This window comes from Bufo bufo, chromosome 6 (assembly GCF_905171765.1).
Source record: "Bufo bufo chromosome 6, aBufBuf1.1, whole genome shotgun sequence".
Lineage (NCBI taxonomy): Eukaryota > Metazoa > Chordata > Amphibia > Anura > Bufonidae > Bufo > Bufo bufo.
In genome coordinates this window covers 123,813,722-123,828,886 of record NC_053394.1, presented here as the reverse complement: position 1 = coordinate 123,828,886, position 15,165 = coordinate 123,813,722, and the positions used below count along the sequence as shown (strand labels likewise).

Below are 15,165 nucleotides of genomic sequence, written 5' to 3'. Positions count from 1 at the left end.
CACTTAAAACTTATCCCCAGCTAAGTACCAGGAGCAGCCTGCAGGTTCCAAAAATAAAGGTACAAACAAAGTCAGATTGCAGTGCTCACCCGGCTGTTCAAAATGCAAGGGAGGCACGTATAGACGTCAGGAACCAAGCGCCAAATGCAAAAAATCAAACAGAAGAAAAATCCAGCTTCCCAAGAAAAGTTATAATCTTTAATACATACGTGCCTTAAAAGCCGACATACAATACATACATGTCTACGCGTTTCGGATCACAAAAATGTGGTCCCTTACTCATGACAAAAAATAGAAGTATTCACCTGACTCATTTATGAATCCCAGAACCTTATTATGTTAGAGAATACTGATACTTATTTAGAACTAATCTAATAATATATGCAAAGACACTCTGCGGTCTTACTAACCATCATACTGATGTTAAAATTGAGAGATTAGCTAACATACCCTACTGTGGAGGACATGTCTGAGCCCGAGCATCGTGCCAAGGTTTCTCAAGTAGCTCGGCTCCTAACACTCACCTACCTGAGCCATATTGGCAATACCAGGGGCCAGTGGGCAAATTACAGGAGCGTGAGGTCCGACTCACAGACAACTTATTAGTTACCTCCAGCTTGTAGCCATGCTTGCAATGGGAGGAGGGAGGAGTCTGCGAGTCCCACTCAAGACTGGCTGATATGTCCCAGGCCTCACAGGTGCACCTAAATGTGGCCTGTAGATGGAAAACAGGCACATTTAAATTGGAATTTATACATCTCCAGACCTCTCTATATACAAATAAAAAAAATGGCATTGTGTTAAACAGGCAGGAAGTGCATATGGGTTTGAGCACTTCCTGCCTGTTTAACACCACGCCATTTTTTTTTATTTGTTTGCTTATTTAGAACTAAACCACAACCCAACACCACAGTATCAAAAGGAACATGATTTTCTGAATCAAAAACAAGTGGACTATATATATGTTCCTCATCCTGTTATTCCTATATTTCATTCATTGCCAAAGGTAGATAAGGGAGGGTTTCCTCCGCCTATGCGTCCTATTGTAGCAGGCATTGGATCTTTTACAGAGAGGTTATCGGCATGGATTGACAGTATTTTGCAGCCGTTGGTCCAAACGATTCGGGGCTTCCTTTTGGATACTAGAACTGTCTTACAGTCTTTTTTTTATTTTGTATGGCTGCCCGGTTACGTTTGGATCACAGCTGATGTAACCTCTTTGTATACAACCATTCCGCACAACTTGGCTATTGTTTCTCTCAAATGGTTTCTAAATATACATTCTGAGTTTAGTCCTGCTTTTCAAAATTATATTTTGGAAGTGGTTTTGTTTTTGTTTAAACATAATGTTTTTATGTTTAATCAACGCTTCTTTTTACAGCGTATTGGAGTATCCATAGGGGCGAAGTTCTTGTCCTACTTGGCAATCATATATATGGCATGGTGGGAGCATAACTATTTATTTTCTTCTGACAATCCTTGGGGAGGCTCCTTGCAATGGTATGGTCGTTATATTGATGATTTGTTATTTATATGGTCAGGGACCAAGCGTTTGGAGAGTTTCTCAACAATAATAAATGCAATCTTAAATTTACATATTATTTTGATGCCTCCACCATCCCATATTTGGATCTCCTTCTCAAAGGTGATGTCAGTACTTCCAAGGTGACCACACATACATATCGTAAGGAAACCGTCGGCAACACCACTCTTCTTGCTACATCAGGTCATCCTCCACATGTCATTCACAATATACCTAGGGGTGAATATATACACGCTAGACGCAATTGTTCTGATGATGAGGCTTTTTTAAAAGAGTTGAATGTGGTTGCCGACCGTCTAACATTTTGACATTATTCAAATCAGTCCTTGAATCAAGCTAAAAGATATGTTTCCTCTACATTTACCAGTACTCTGATCTGATGAACAGTAGACAGATATCGTGTCTTCAGGAATAAAATGTGTAGCTCGACGTGCACCGACCATTGCCCAGAGAGTCTGTCCAAGTTTATTTTCTAGTGTGAACAGCACCCAGTCCACTTGGCTTCGTTTTAAGGGCAATTATAGGTGTGGACACCGCATATGCACATGCTGTGGATTTATTCAGACTGGTCAGTCCGTTTTTTCTATTGCAAACCAGCAGGGGTTTGAAATAAAACAGTATATTAATTGCAACACCAGTTTTAGGGTGTACTGTATCACTTGTTCCCTGTGCTGTCTCCAATATGTGGGCTGTACCACTAACTGTTTAAAGTTCAGAATTCGGAGACATATCTCCGATATTCCACATGCTACCCCCAAAAATGTATCAGCGGTCAGTTCACACTATGCAGGATGTCATGCTGGAGACACCACAGCTTTACAGGTACAGGGCTTGGAAAGGGTTAATCCGCCTAAACGTGGGGGAGATCATAGAAGGCTACTTTTAAACAGGGAATCCTTTTGGATTTTTCCGTATGGATTCTCGCGTTCCAAAAGGTCTTAATCGCAAACATGATCTTATATTACATTATTGATTCTTATTCTGTCTCTTTGTATATTTCTAAAAAAGCACAAATGTATGTTTTTTTTGGTATTTGTATGATATGTCACTTAGAAGCGGCCTTTGAGGTGGAGTCTATGGTAATTGTTCACACCTGTTTTTTGCTGATATCTTTCTCTATTTATGTCAAATGAATACTTCTGTTTTTTGTCATGAGTAAGTGTCCACATTTTAGTGATCCGAAATGCGTAGACATGTATGCATTGTATGTCGGCTTTTAAGGCACGTATGTATTAACAATTATCACTTTTCTTGCGAAGCTGGATTTTTCTTCTGTTTAATTTTTTGCATTTGGCGCTTGGTTCCTGACGTCTATCCGCGCCTCCCTTGGATTTTAAACAGCTGGGTGACCACTGCAATCTGACTTAGCTAGACAGGTTACAACCATGTTGAACTATAATAGACTGCAGAATAGTAAATCTACCAAGATAAAGCCCCTTCCTCACTCCTAAATAGTGCCATAGCGTGGCAGATGTTCCTTTCAGGATCCTGTGAAAGCTAGGTTGCTTGCACTGTGTAAGGGTAACATCATATGGTCAGTGTGTACAGCTCCACAAGACTTGTAGTCCAGGTCTCCAACACTGATGTCATATTTCCATAAGTAGACATTGAGAAATCCCACCTGGCTATATAGGCATACTTGACATTCAGGCATCTGGGAAAGCTGGGTAGCACTTTCTGTAGTGTCAGTGGTCTGGTACTGTGTGGTATCCCTGCACTCATACAAGGGAGATTTTGTAAGAAGCTGCTGAAATTTTGCAGCTTCCACCTCTTTCACCCAGCTCTGGATATTTATTGAAGTGAATGCAGTGTTAAAGGATATTTCGCTAGGCTATGCCCCACCATTGACTGATAGGTGCGGGTCCCACCTCTGAGACCCCCAGCTATACCGAGAACTGAGCAGGGAAGGTGGTGGCCGGAGGACCACAGGTTTTTCCAGGGTCCGGCCACCAAGCTTTCTGCCCATAGTAGAGAACAGGAGCGAAGGCCACCACTCCCATTCATTTCTATTCCAGCTGGCTCGGCTATTTTCGGTGGCCCCATAAAAATTAATGGAGAACGGCTGCGCATGTGCAGTGCGCCCTCCATGACTTGGGCTCTGTTCTCAGTGTTGGGACGGGTCCCAGAAGTGGAACCCACACCTATCAGACAGTGGGGGCAGATCATAGTAATATGCCCCCATTGTCTGAGATATGTCCCTCTGTCAAATCCTGCTCAGATAGGGCAGTGGAAATCACCTGACAGATCCGCTTTAAAAACTTTAGACATGCAAAGTGTGCACTGTGCCCCTTCATTTCTGGCCGATTCTCCTTGGGTGACCTGAGAGAGTAAAGCAAGCTTTGCATGGATAAAAAAAAAAAAAGGTTTGATGGGTACACTTTAAAGTAGTTTACAATGTGTCTAACATAAAAAACCTACTAATGTTTCTGCTCTAAAAATCTCAGTGGTGCAATTTGGCACATCTTGGGTTTCTACACCTTTTTCCAACATGCTTGACAAGGGAGGCTCAGGGGAAAAGTTAAAGCTTCATTGGAAAGTGGGCAGGCCTAAGGTGCAAAATTTTGTTCCATAATTGTTAATTTTGGCTTAAAATTCTGTCTCAAAGTAAGCCAGCCATTAGTGGATATAGAGTCCAAGAAAAGTGTCTATCCCTGCACCACACCACATTGATCATACACCCTGTGATAAATCTGGTGCAGGTCTAGACAAACTGCTGGTCTAAGCTTACACCATCTTAAAGCGGTTCTCTCACTTCAGCAAGTGGCATTTATCATGTTAATACAAGGCACTTACTAATGTAATGTCATTGTCCATATTGCTTCCTTTGCTGGGTTGATTCATTTTTCCATCACATTATACACTGCACGTTTCCATGGTTATATCCACCCTGCAATCCAGCAGTGATGGTCGTGTTTGCACACTATAGGAAAAAGTGCCGGCCACGTTCCCAGCCACCAGAGGCCAGGGCCTTTTTCACAAGTCTTGTGATAGAGAGCCATTTATAAAGATTTTTACTGCTGGATGAGAGCAAAGTGCTTTAATCTGCGAGTGGATGTGGCCAGTGATACCAAATGTAGATAGAATAGAAAAGGTACACTTCTAGTTCACTCTATCAAATGTCTTCTTGTTGTTGATGGCTAATATGGTTGGTAGACATTTTTTTATGCTCGCCACATTGCATTAGGGATATTGACTGTCTTGCATTATCTGGTTCTTGTCTGCCTGATGTGAATCCTACTTGGTTGTCTTTGATGAGGAAGGGGAGAATGTTTTTTAACCTATTTGCCAGAACTTTGGTGTATATTCTGATATCTCCGTTTAATAGGGAAATGGGTAGAATGTTGGCGAGGGTGTCCTGAGTTTTCCCCAGTTTAGGTATTATAGCAATTAAGGTTGTCAACATTTCTTGAGGAATTTACCTGCATCAGCTGCCGAAAGAAATACCTATTGAAGATAAGAGGTTAAAACAACAAAGACCTTCTTATAATAATAATAATAATTTGTGAAACCTTTGGGTCTGGATGCTTTGTGTAGTGGTATAGAATTGATAACGTTCAAGATTTCTGGGGCTAATATAGGGTCATTTGTAGAATCTACAGTCATGAGAAAACTCTAAAATAAAAAATAAAAAGACGTCAGGTCTATAGAAGGTCTTAAACTTAGGCAAATACAACCCTCAGATGAAGAACAGCACACAACAGATGACACCGTAACATAATTTATTCAACAAAAATGAAGCTAAAATGGAAAAGCCATGTGTGAAAAACTAAGTACACCCCACGAATCAGTAGCTTGTAGAACCACTTTTAGCAGCAATAACTTGAAGTAAACGTTGTCTGTAGGACTCATTTTCAGTCTCTTACATCGTTCTGGAGGAATTTTGGCCCACTCTTCTTTACAAAGTTGGTTCAGTTCATTAAGGTTTATGGACATTTATGCACAGGTCTAATAGAGTCACACCACAGCATTTCAATTGGGTTAAGGTCTGGTCATTGCAACACGTTGATTCGTTTCTTTTTCAGCCATTCTGTTGTAGATTTGCTGGTGTGCTTAGGATCATTGTTTTGTTGACTTGCCCCCGTTTCAGCCAATCTTTAGCTGTTGGATAGATGGCTTCACAGTTCACTCTAGAATACTTTGTTATACAGTGGAGGGAGTTCATGGTTGATGCATTATGGCCAAACATCTCCATTTTGATCTCGTCTGTCCAAAGAACATTGTTCTAGAAGCCTTGTGATTTTTTCAGTTGCAGCCTTGCAAACTTAAAAATGTTCTCCGCGATTTTCACATTGATGGCCTATCCTCAGGATAGGACATCAATATGAGATTGGTGCAGGTCTGAGACTGCAGCTCAGCCCCATTCATTAGAATGGGAGTAAGCTATGCCTAGGCCATATGACTGATGAATGTGGCATAACTAGGAAGAGGCTTGCTCCTGGCAACCCCTCCAGACAAGCCGTACTTGTTCAGTCGTTTTCTAATTGTACTGTCATCAACTTGAACATTTAGCATGTTTAACTGGCTAGAATATCGCAAGTGGGTATAATTTCAAGTGCACGCACTTAATATGTCCAATGCATTGAGTGTGCGCCGTAAATTTTTATGCAAATAAAGTGCAATTCTAGGAGAGCTTACATAAATATATCTCCCACTATTTTTGCATAAATTGCACTAGAGTTTTTATGCTAAATTCTGGCACAAAGTAAGACAAGTAGTAGATGGTTAAAAGACTAGACAGTCTGAAGTTGCTCCCGATTTATTATACTAGTACGAGCCACTGTGATAAATCTTCTGCATCTTTATACTGTCTAGTCTAGGTTTGCGCTGTATAAATCTTAGACGGTATCTGCCCCACTGTTTCAAGGCAATACTTGACTGAAAACCACAGATATAACAAAAATAACTTTTAACGTAATAAAAGTTCTACATTTTTATTCAATATTACACAAGAAATTCAAAGATCTACCATTTTGTGCATTTTCCTTGGTAAAAAAAGGTCTTGAATATATGTGGTAGAAAAAATGGTAATTCCCCAACTACTTACAGATGCATTTTCCTGAAATAACAAGGCAAAGTTAGTTCTCGTCATGTGTAAAATGATAAAGTTGTGAAGAAAGAACTTTTTTTTTTTAATATATATATATATATACAGTATATATATACACAGTATGTAAGGCAAGAGGTTGCACATTAATTATACTAGAAATGACAGAGCACGCTCTCTGTTCTGTAATGAAATCATTTGAAGTCAATAAAGATATTACAAAACCATTTTTACACAAAAAAAGTGCTAGATGCTCTTGTGACTCTTCAGTAAAGCAGGAATCTAAAAAGCGACAGCCAAACAAAGATGTCATTGGCAGTAAGAGCAGTGAATGTGCTAAGGACGTCCTATCTTTCCTTCTGGACTGTAAACCTTATTTACTCACTATACCACAAGAGAAGCCATACGTAGTTTTGTACTTAATAATAATAATTAAAAAAAAATCATCTTCTATGAGGTCTGGAATCTTCCTTTAGTTGATCGTGCTCCTGAATATTTAGGTCATTCCTTTTGTTCTTCTAAGAGGTATAAACCAGAAATAATTGCGACTCTACCCTTTTGCTCGTACAGACGCTTATAGTAGTAATGGATAGAACCGAAGAAGGGGGAAATATTTCAGGACATTAAATCTACTGCTGCCTGCAGTCGGTAAATAGTCATCTCCTGAAAAAGAGTCCAGCAGGAACCCCATCTTTACACTTGGAGAATAGCTGCTCCACAGTCTTCTGGTTCCGTGTAGTAAGAAGAGTTTGTGTCTGAGTGATGAATGCCAAGAGCTTCTTTACTCTCCAGATTTGGCTCAATTATTACGGTTGTTTTCTCAAATGTTTTTTTTTTACAAGTCTCGGGACAGTTCTGCACATAGATGACTCTGTTGTAAGCCTTTAGTCTCTTCCATAGCTGGACGTAGACCTTACACTGCACATACATAAACAAAAGTCCTCCCGTGAAGCCAATTGCTACCACCACTAACTTTGTCCAAAACGGCCATTCCAAGATACCTGTTGAAAGGGTAATGAGATAGTAAGTATTCATGTATTTGGCTATGACGCATCTATTTGTGACAGTACAACATGACCTGAAGGCCTTGGTATAGACCTTGACTAGGCAGAGTTGATGTTTTGCATGATACGTCACCATGGTTTAATTGAGGAAAATGTCACTTTGGTCTTGATGTCTGTCAGCCACCCTCTAAGTACGGCTACTAATATTTGAAACCATTTCCATTTATGTATAATGAAAAATCAATATTAAGATTGATTAATTTTACACGCGCCCTACAAATAGCTATTCATCACCAGCTATTTATTATCAGCCACGTAATCAACTGGCGCCTCTCTCATATATATATTTATATATTTACATTTTTATTTTCAGATTTTACAATTGATATTTGTTTTTATTTTTATTATTTTTTATTGACTTCATGGTATTCACGTATTTATGTATCCATTCATCCATTTATATCTGCATCAAAATCTAAGCTTGAACTAATCCCCCCCCCCCTCCTTGACGGTCATATTATTATTACTACTATTATTATTATTAATACTATTATACATATATATATATATTTTTTTTTTTCTTGTAACCATACGCCCACCAGTGTGTTCTTAATTTGTATGATTGTATGTATATGTTTTTTAGACTTATAAAAGGGGTCCACAGAACCCCGAAACGCGTTGTCACGATAACAAAAATAAAAAAAACTATTGGTTTGAAACAAACTCTGGTTGCGTTTTGCGCCTATGGTCCACCCTCCACTCGACCCCAGAGTCCAGTGGATACATACCTCATTTATGTATAATGAGCAGCCTCATCCACTTAGAGAAGCTATCAGACTTCAACAAATTAATTTCCTTAATGCACAAAAGAACTACTGAAAAACATCTTTAAACTCATTTGGTATAATTTATAGTGAAGGTTATCTTCATCAAAAATAGCTTTGTGTGAATAACTAAATTATTACTCAATTTTCCTCCCCCGAAGCTTTGTTCTTATTAATCTTCCAGGGAACGTGAAAAGCTGGCAAAAGTAAAGGAAAAAAAAAAAAAACACTGTGGATCCTGTTGCTGCACATTTAATGATATAGTCGGGCCTAGAAACCTTACTCTGTACTGTTTCTGAGGTTTTATTCCTCATCAGTAAAGTCTACAGATGGGTGTCTGTGGGTTTGCTAATTAGAGAGTGACTTACAGGGTAACCACCTGTAGGTGGCACTAGAGAGACAGTTTTCGTCTATCAGCATGCCATCATTTTAGTTACAATATGAGTGCCATTCATTTTGGGGGTCAGTATGTATTATTTCTGCTGCACAGTATATGGCAGCACTTGGGACAGCAGATGTCTGACACTGTAATCAGGCACATTACTGGGTTAGCAGCAGGTTGGCAGTGTTAAAGAGGGAACAGGATGTAGGGGGTATGTATTTAAGTAGCGTAGGATGTGCTTCAGAAGTGAGATGTCAAAAATTATGGACAGATATTAGAGGTATTTGGGAGAAGTATTCATGGCGGTCTGCCCGAGATTAAATAAAATGAGAAAATTAATAACTGAGTCATTGGTTTTGTTTTGTAGTCTGCCTCTCACTGGGTTTGATCAGTACTATAGTCTACAGTGTGATAACGCTCTGCAGAGCTTCTATACACAATTGGTATCTGACTACTACACAGTATGGTCACTGTATGATGATATTATTGCTGATATTGGTCTTTGTATAGTGGTAGCATATACATTCCTTTACTGAAAGGTAAGGATATACTTCTCCCTGACTATATTTGGGTGTTTCTATGTGCCACCTTAATTTTTCTTTCCTTAATGGTGTTTTCTGCGAGTTTTTACTGATGACCTATTCTTTGGATAGTAGAAACAAATGTGCAGGAGCAGCACTCCACGGTCCGTCCCTGTTGTAGGGAGTTGCAAAGAGCCCCGCATCAGCCGCGGATCCAATCAGCCAGAGAATACGTGAAAATCAAACAGCGGTGGCAGCATCTCCCACCATTCCATCTTTAATGGGACTTCACAGCATACAAAACAGCAGCAACGTTTCGGCTGTACAACAGCCTTTGTCAAGCATGAATGTCATGCTTGACAGAGGCGGTTGTACAGCCGAAACGTTGCTGATTTTTTGTATGCTGTGAAGTCCTAATAAAGATGGAATGGTGGGAGATGCTGCCACCGCTGTTTGATTTTCACCTGTCCTTTGGATAGGTCATCAGTATCTGATCAGAGGTGGGTCAGACCTCCAGGACCCACGCCAATCTGCTGTTTGAGAAGGCAGTAGCGCTGTGGCCTTCTCTCAACTCACCAAGCACAGCACCGTACATATATATGTATAGCAGCTGCGCTTGGTATCGCAGCTTAGCCCCTTTCACTTGAATGGGACTAATCTGCGCCTAGGCCAGATGACCAATGAACGTGACATCACGTGACCCAGGTAAAGATGGATAAGGCTGCGGCTCTTCTACGAGTGTGGGTGCCTTATCACACAGCCGATCAGCGGGGGTCCTGTGTGTCGGATCCCACCGAACAAATACTGATGACCTATACAGAGGATAGGCCATTGGTAAAAATAAATAAATCAGAAAACCCCTTTAATTTGTAGTCCAGAATCTGTCCCTGCCTGAGGCATATACATTCTTCCTATATAGACTATATAGAATGCAAGAGGGTGGGCATGCTTTTATGACAACTTTAAGGAATTGGAGTTAGTTGTCAAAGAAACATTGACAGACAATTACAGTCTCCATGAAAATATGGAGTACAGGTCTCTCCTCCAGAGTGACAAGGAAGATGCATGCAGAGCCTTATCTTTGTATGTGTATATATATATATATATATATATATATATATACACACACAAAGCTAGCCACACTCTTCAGATAGCTGACCATCAGCCAGTCCAGTTTCTGTCTCCCGCTATTCACATGCATGCTCAGCTTAACGTGCATCTTCTGAATGGAGAGAGAGGAGAAAACCACTGCCAGACATCTCTAGCAGTGACTTAGCTCCCCAAGAACAAAATGATCAAGACCGTTGAAATCCAACCACTCCGACACCTGCTATCAAGAGAGAGTCAGGATGCCATACGGAACGTCATCCGTTTTTTTTTGTGGATCCGCAATTTGCGGACCGCAAAACACATACGGTCGTGTGCATGTAGCCTTAGGCTGTTTTTCTCTGCGTCCGTTCCGTTTAGTTTTTTTGGCTGATCCGGATGGTTATCCATGCATTTCTATGGAGCAGTTAAAATTGCGGTGTAGTCAACCATTTATTTTCCACGTCCACTGTCCGTGTTTCCCGTCCGCAAAAAAAGTATTGCATGTCCTATTCTTGTCCGCAATAAACATTTTGCGGACCCATTGAACCCATTGAAGTCAATGGGTCCGCAAAAAAATGCGGTTGACCAACGGAAGCCATCCGTATGTCATCCGCATCTGTTTTTTTGCGGATGGTTGCTGAGAAACCTGTATATATTAAATTTCAAGAATTACAGCCTTCAGGTTTTTTTTACGGACCGCAAAAAAAAGCTGAAGACACACTGAAACACAACCTACAAAATTTGCGGACAAACAAAATTGATGTGGATGGAAAAAAAACAGGAACACGGATCCGCTATTTGCGGACTGCAAAATACAACTGTCGTGTGCATGTAGCATTAGGCTACATGTACACGAACGTTGTTTGTTTCCGTGTCCGTTTTTTTTGCGGTTAGGATGCGGGCCCATTCATTTCAATGACTCCGCAAAAAACGCGGACAGCACGCCGTGTGCTATCCGCATCAGAATGTCCGTTCCGTTGCCCCGCCCAAAAAAATAGTGCATGTTTGCGGACAAGGATAGGCATTATTACAATGGATCCGCAAAAAAAACGGATGCCATACAGAATGTCATCCGTTTTGTTTTTGCAGATCCGCATTTTGATGGACCGCAAAACACATACGGTCGTGTGCATGTGGTCTTAGGCATTAATACAGTTTACCTACCAGTGGTTTGGCCCAACTTGATCTCCTCTGCAGTCCTGTCAATTAGAACATATAAAGACCAAACGACGCAGGTGATTGCGATGATGTGGAATGTAACCGAGCACATAATCTTCCTCCGCTCGCTTGCAGTCATCTGCAGCTTTTCCCACTAGAATGTAAAGATGAAAGTATTAATTTTGATTTCATACCCAAGCTAGCAAATGTCTCTCCATGAAGCAATTCTCTGACAGCTGCAGACGTTCAACTAATAGGGACAGGACTCTATGGTCAGTTTGGTCAGATTTTAGCTACGGCCTTTGCTTTTAAAAGCATATGAAGGGTTAATTATTACAGTTTTGTTGGTCCTAATTTCTGATCTTCTCAGAGTTTGGTAGTTACACTGTTATTGTGCTTGGAGATTTACGGTGCATTCAGAAAACCGTAAGTGTTTTGCAGTCCGCAAAACACGGATACCAGCCATGTGTGTTCCGCATATATAAAAATGCCTATTTTTGTCTGCAATTGTGGACAAGAATAGGACATATCTTATGCGGAGCCGCTGAACGGAACTATGGATGCGGACAGCACACTGCATGCTGTCCGCATCTTTTGCAGCCTCATTGAAATGAATGGGTCCACACCCGTTCCACAAATTTGCGGAACAGATCCGGACCCAGAAATGCGGTCGTCTGAATGCACCCTTATCATGAGGTGACTTTTGGAAGTCAGTTTTGCCTTAGTCTGCTTTGTTGTTGTAGTTGTACATTGTTTGATAAATCCGGCGCATCTTTAAATATGTCTTGAGATGTTACTCCAGTTTTTATACCACCCCCTTACTGGAGCGGGACTGCAACATTTTTTGCGTCTTTTAAAAAAGTCGCATTTGTTAAATCTGGTGTATATCTATTTACCTAGCTAACAAACCCCACCTTACTTACCACTTTTCAAAAGTGGAAAGAGTGACGGAAAAATTGCTATATTTTCGTGTGCAAAATTTGCTACTTTTTTATGACCAGCTTAGGAAGACTCGCTCTTCGCACGACAATGTAGCTGTCACAAGCTTGAAGCTAGGATGTGTTCTCATCGAATTTGTGAACTCTGGGCTCATGCACTAAACCTATTGACAGTCTACCATTCATGTGGTGTAAGCCAAAACCTTTTCCTTTTGCATTTTTTTGTCCTCTTGTAGCAGTTTTTCTTCTTTTAAATATTCTCTCCTCTTTTACCTTGTTGATTCCCTTTATGTATTTAAAAGTTTCTATCATATCCCCTCTGTCTCTTCTTTCTTCCAAGCTATACATGTTAAGGTCCTTTAATCTTTCCTGGTAAGTTTTATCCTGCAATCCCTGTACTAGTTTAGTAGCTCTTCTCTGAACTCTCTCCAAAGTATCAATATCCTTCTGGAGATATGGTCTCCAGAACTGTGCACAATACTCCAAATGAGGTCTCACTAGTGCTTTGTAGAGCGGCATGAGCACCTCCCTCTTTCTACTGGTAATGCCTCTCCCTATACACCCAAGCATTCTGCTAGCATTTCCTGCTGCTCTATGACATTGTCAGCCTACCTTTAAGTCTTCTGAAATAATGACCACTAAATCCCTTTCCTCAGATACTGAGGTTAGGACTGTATCACTGATTTTATATTCTGCTCTTGGGTTTTTACGCCCCAGGTGCATTATCTTGCACTTATAAACATTAAATTTTAGTTGCCAGATTTTTGACCATTCCTCTAGTTTTCCTAAATCCTTTTCCATTTGGTGTATCTCTCCAGGAACATCAACCCTGTTACAAATCTTTGTGTCATCAGCAAAAAAACACACCTTAACATCGAGGCCTTCTGCAATTTCGCTGATAAAGATATTAAACAATATGGGTCCCAGAACAGATCCCTGAGGTACCCCACTGGTAACAAGACCTTGGTCTGAATATACTTTATTGACTACAACCCTCTGGTGTCTGTCCCTCAGCCACTGTCTAATCTATTCAACAATATGGGGGTCCAAGCACAAAGACTGCAATTTATTGATAAGCCTTCTATGTGGGACAGTATCAAAAGTCTTACTAAAGTCCAGATAAGCGATGTCTACGGCACCTCCGCCATCTATTATTTTATTCACCCAATCAAAACACTCAATAAGATTAGTTTGACATGATCTCCCTGAAGTAAACCCATGCTGTTTTGAATCTTTCAATCCATGGGATTTTAGATGTTCCACAATCCTCTCCTTAAGTATGGTTTCATTTAATTTCCCCACTATTGATGTCAGGCTTTCTGGCCTATAGTTGCCCGATTCCTCCCTACTACCTTTCTTGTGAATGGGCACAACATTTGCTAATTTCCAATCTTCGGGGACGACTCCTGTTACCAGTGATTGGTTAAATAAATCTGTTAATGGTTTTGCTAGTTCACCGCTAAGCTCTTTTAGTAGCTTTGGGTGTATCCCATCAGGCCCCTGTGACTTATTTGTATTAATTTTAGACAGCTGACTTAGAACCTCTACCTCTGTAAAGACACATGCATCAAAAGATTCATTAATCTTCCTTCCTAACTGAGGTCCTTTTCCTTCATTTTCCTTTGTAAAAACTGAACAGAAGTATTCATTGAGGCAGTCAGCTAGTTCTTTATCTTCTTCCATATACCTTCCTTCTTTTGTTTTTAATTTGGTAATTCCTTGTTTTAGTTTCCTTTTTTCATTTATGTATCTGAAGAATGTCTTATCGCCTTTTTTCATTGACTGAGCTAATTTCTCTTCTGCCTGTGCTTTAGAAGCTCTTATAACTTGTTTGGCCTCTCTCTGCCTAATCTTATACATTTGCCTGTCATCCTATTTTTTTTTTTTATAATTACTAAATGCTATTTTTTTGTTTTTAATGATTTTGACCACTTCTGCTGAGCAACCACAGTGGTCTCTTCTTTTTTTTTTTGCTTTTAATGACAAGTCTAATGCAATTATCTGTTGCCTTCAATAATGCCACTTTTAAGTAGTCCCATTCCTCCTGGACTCCATTGAAACTGTTCCAATCTGATAGGGACTCGTATACCACTAATCAAATTTTAGAAAAGTCAGTTTTTCTAAAATCTAAAACTTTTGTTTTTGTGTGGTGTGACTCAGTCACTGTACTTATAGTAAACCACACTGACTGGTGATCACTAGATCCCAAGCTTTCCCCTACAGTAATATCAGATACCAAATTCCCATTTGTGAATACTAAATCTAAAATGGCCTCCTTCCGGGTTGGCTCCTCAACTACTTGCTGTAGAGATAATCTCAGTAGGGAATTTACAATATCTGTACTCCTGGCAGAACTAGCTATTTTGGTTTTCCAGTTTACATCAAGAAGATTAAAGTCTCCCTTAATGATAACTTTCCCTTTCAATGTCATTTTAGCTATTTCCTCAACTAGTAGATCATCTAATTCTTTGACTTGGCTAGGTGGTCTATATATCACACATACACGAGTTACCTTGTGATTATCAAGCTGCAAGGTAACCCAAACTGACTCTAAATTGGTCTTGCTAACTTGTATTAAATTAGATTTTATGCTATCTTTCACATACAGGGCCACTCCTCCCCCTTTCTTGCCTTATCTGTCTTTCCTATATAGAGAGAACCC

General features: G+C 40.1%; 1 protein-coding gene across 4 annotated transcripts in view; it reads right to left on the bottom strand.

The window, feature by feature from the left end:
- Positions 1 to 6,460: 6,460 nt before the first annotated feature.
- MARCHF8 (membrane associated ring-CH-type finger 8) overlaps positions 6,461 to 15,165 on the bottom strand; it is a 281,618-nt gene continuing 272,913 nt past the window's right edge. For all 4 annotated transcript variants that reach the window (XM_040435133.1, XM_040435136.1, XM_040435134.1 and 1 more), the window contains 2 exons: positions 11,572 to 11,719; positions 6,461 to 7,588 (listed from right to left, as the gene is read on the bottom strand). In XM_040435133.1, the coding sequence (XP_040291067.1) occupies positions 7,281 to 7,588; positions 11,572 to 11,719 (456 nt within the window). In that variant the 3' untranslated portion in view covers positions 6,461 to 7,280. The remainder of the gene's footprint in view (positions 7,589 to 11,571; positions 11,720 to 15,165) is intronic.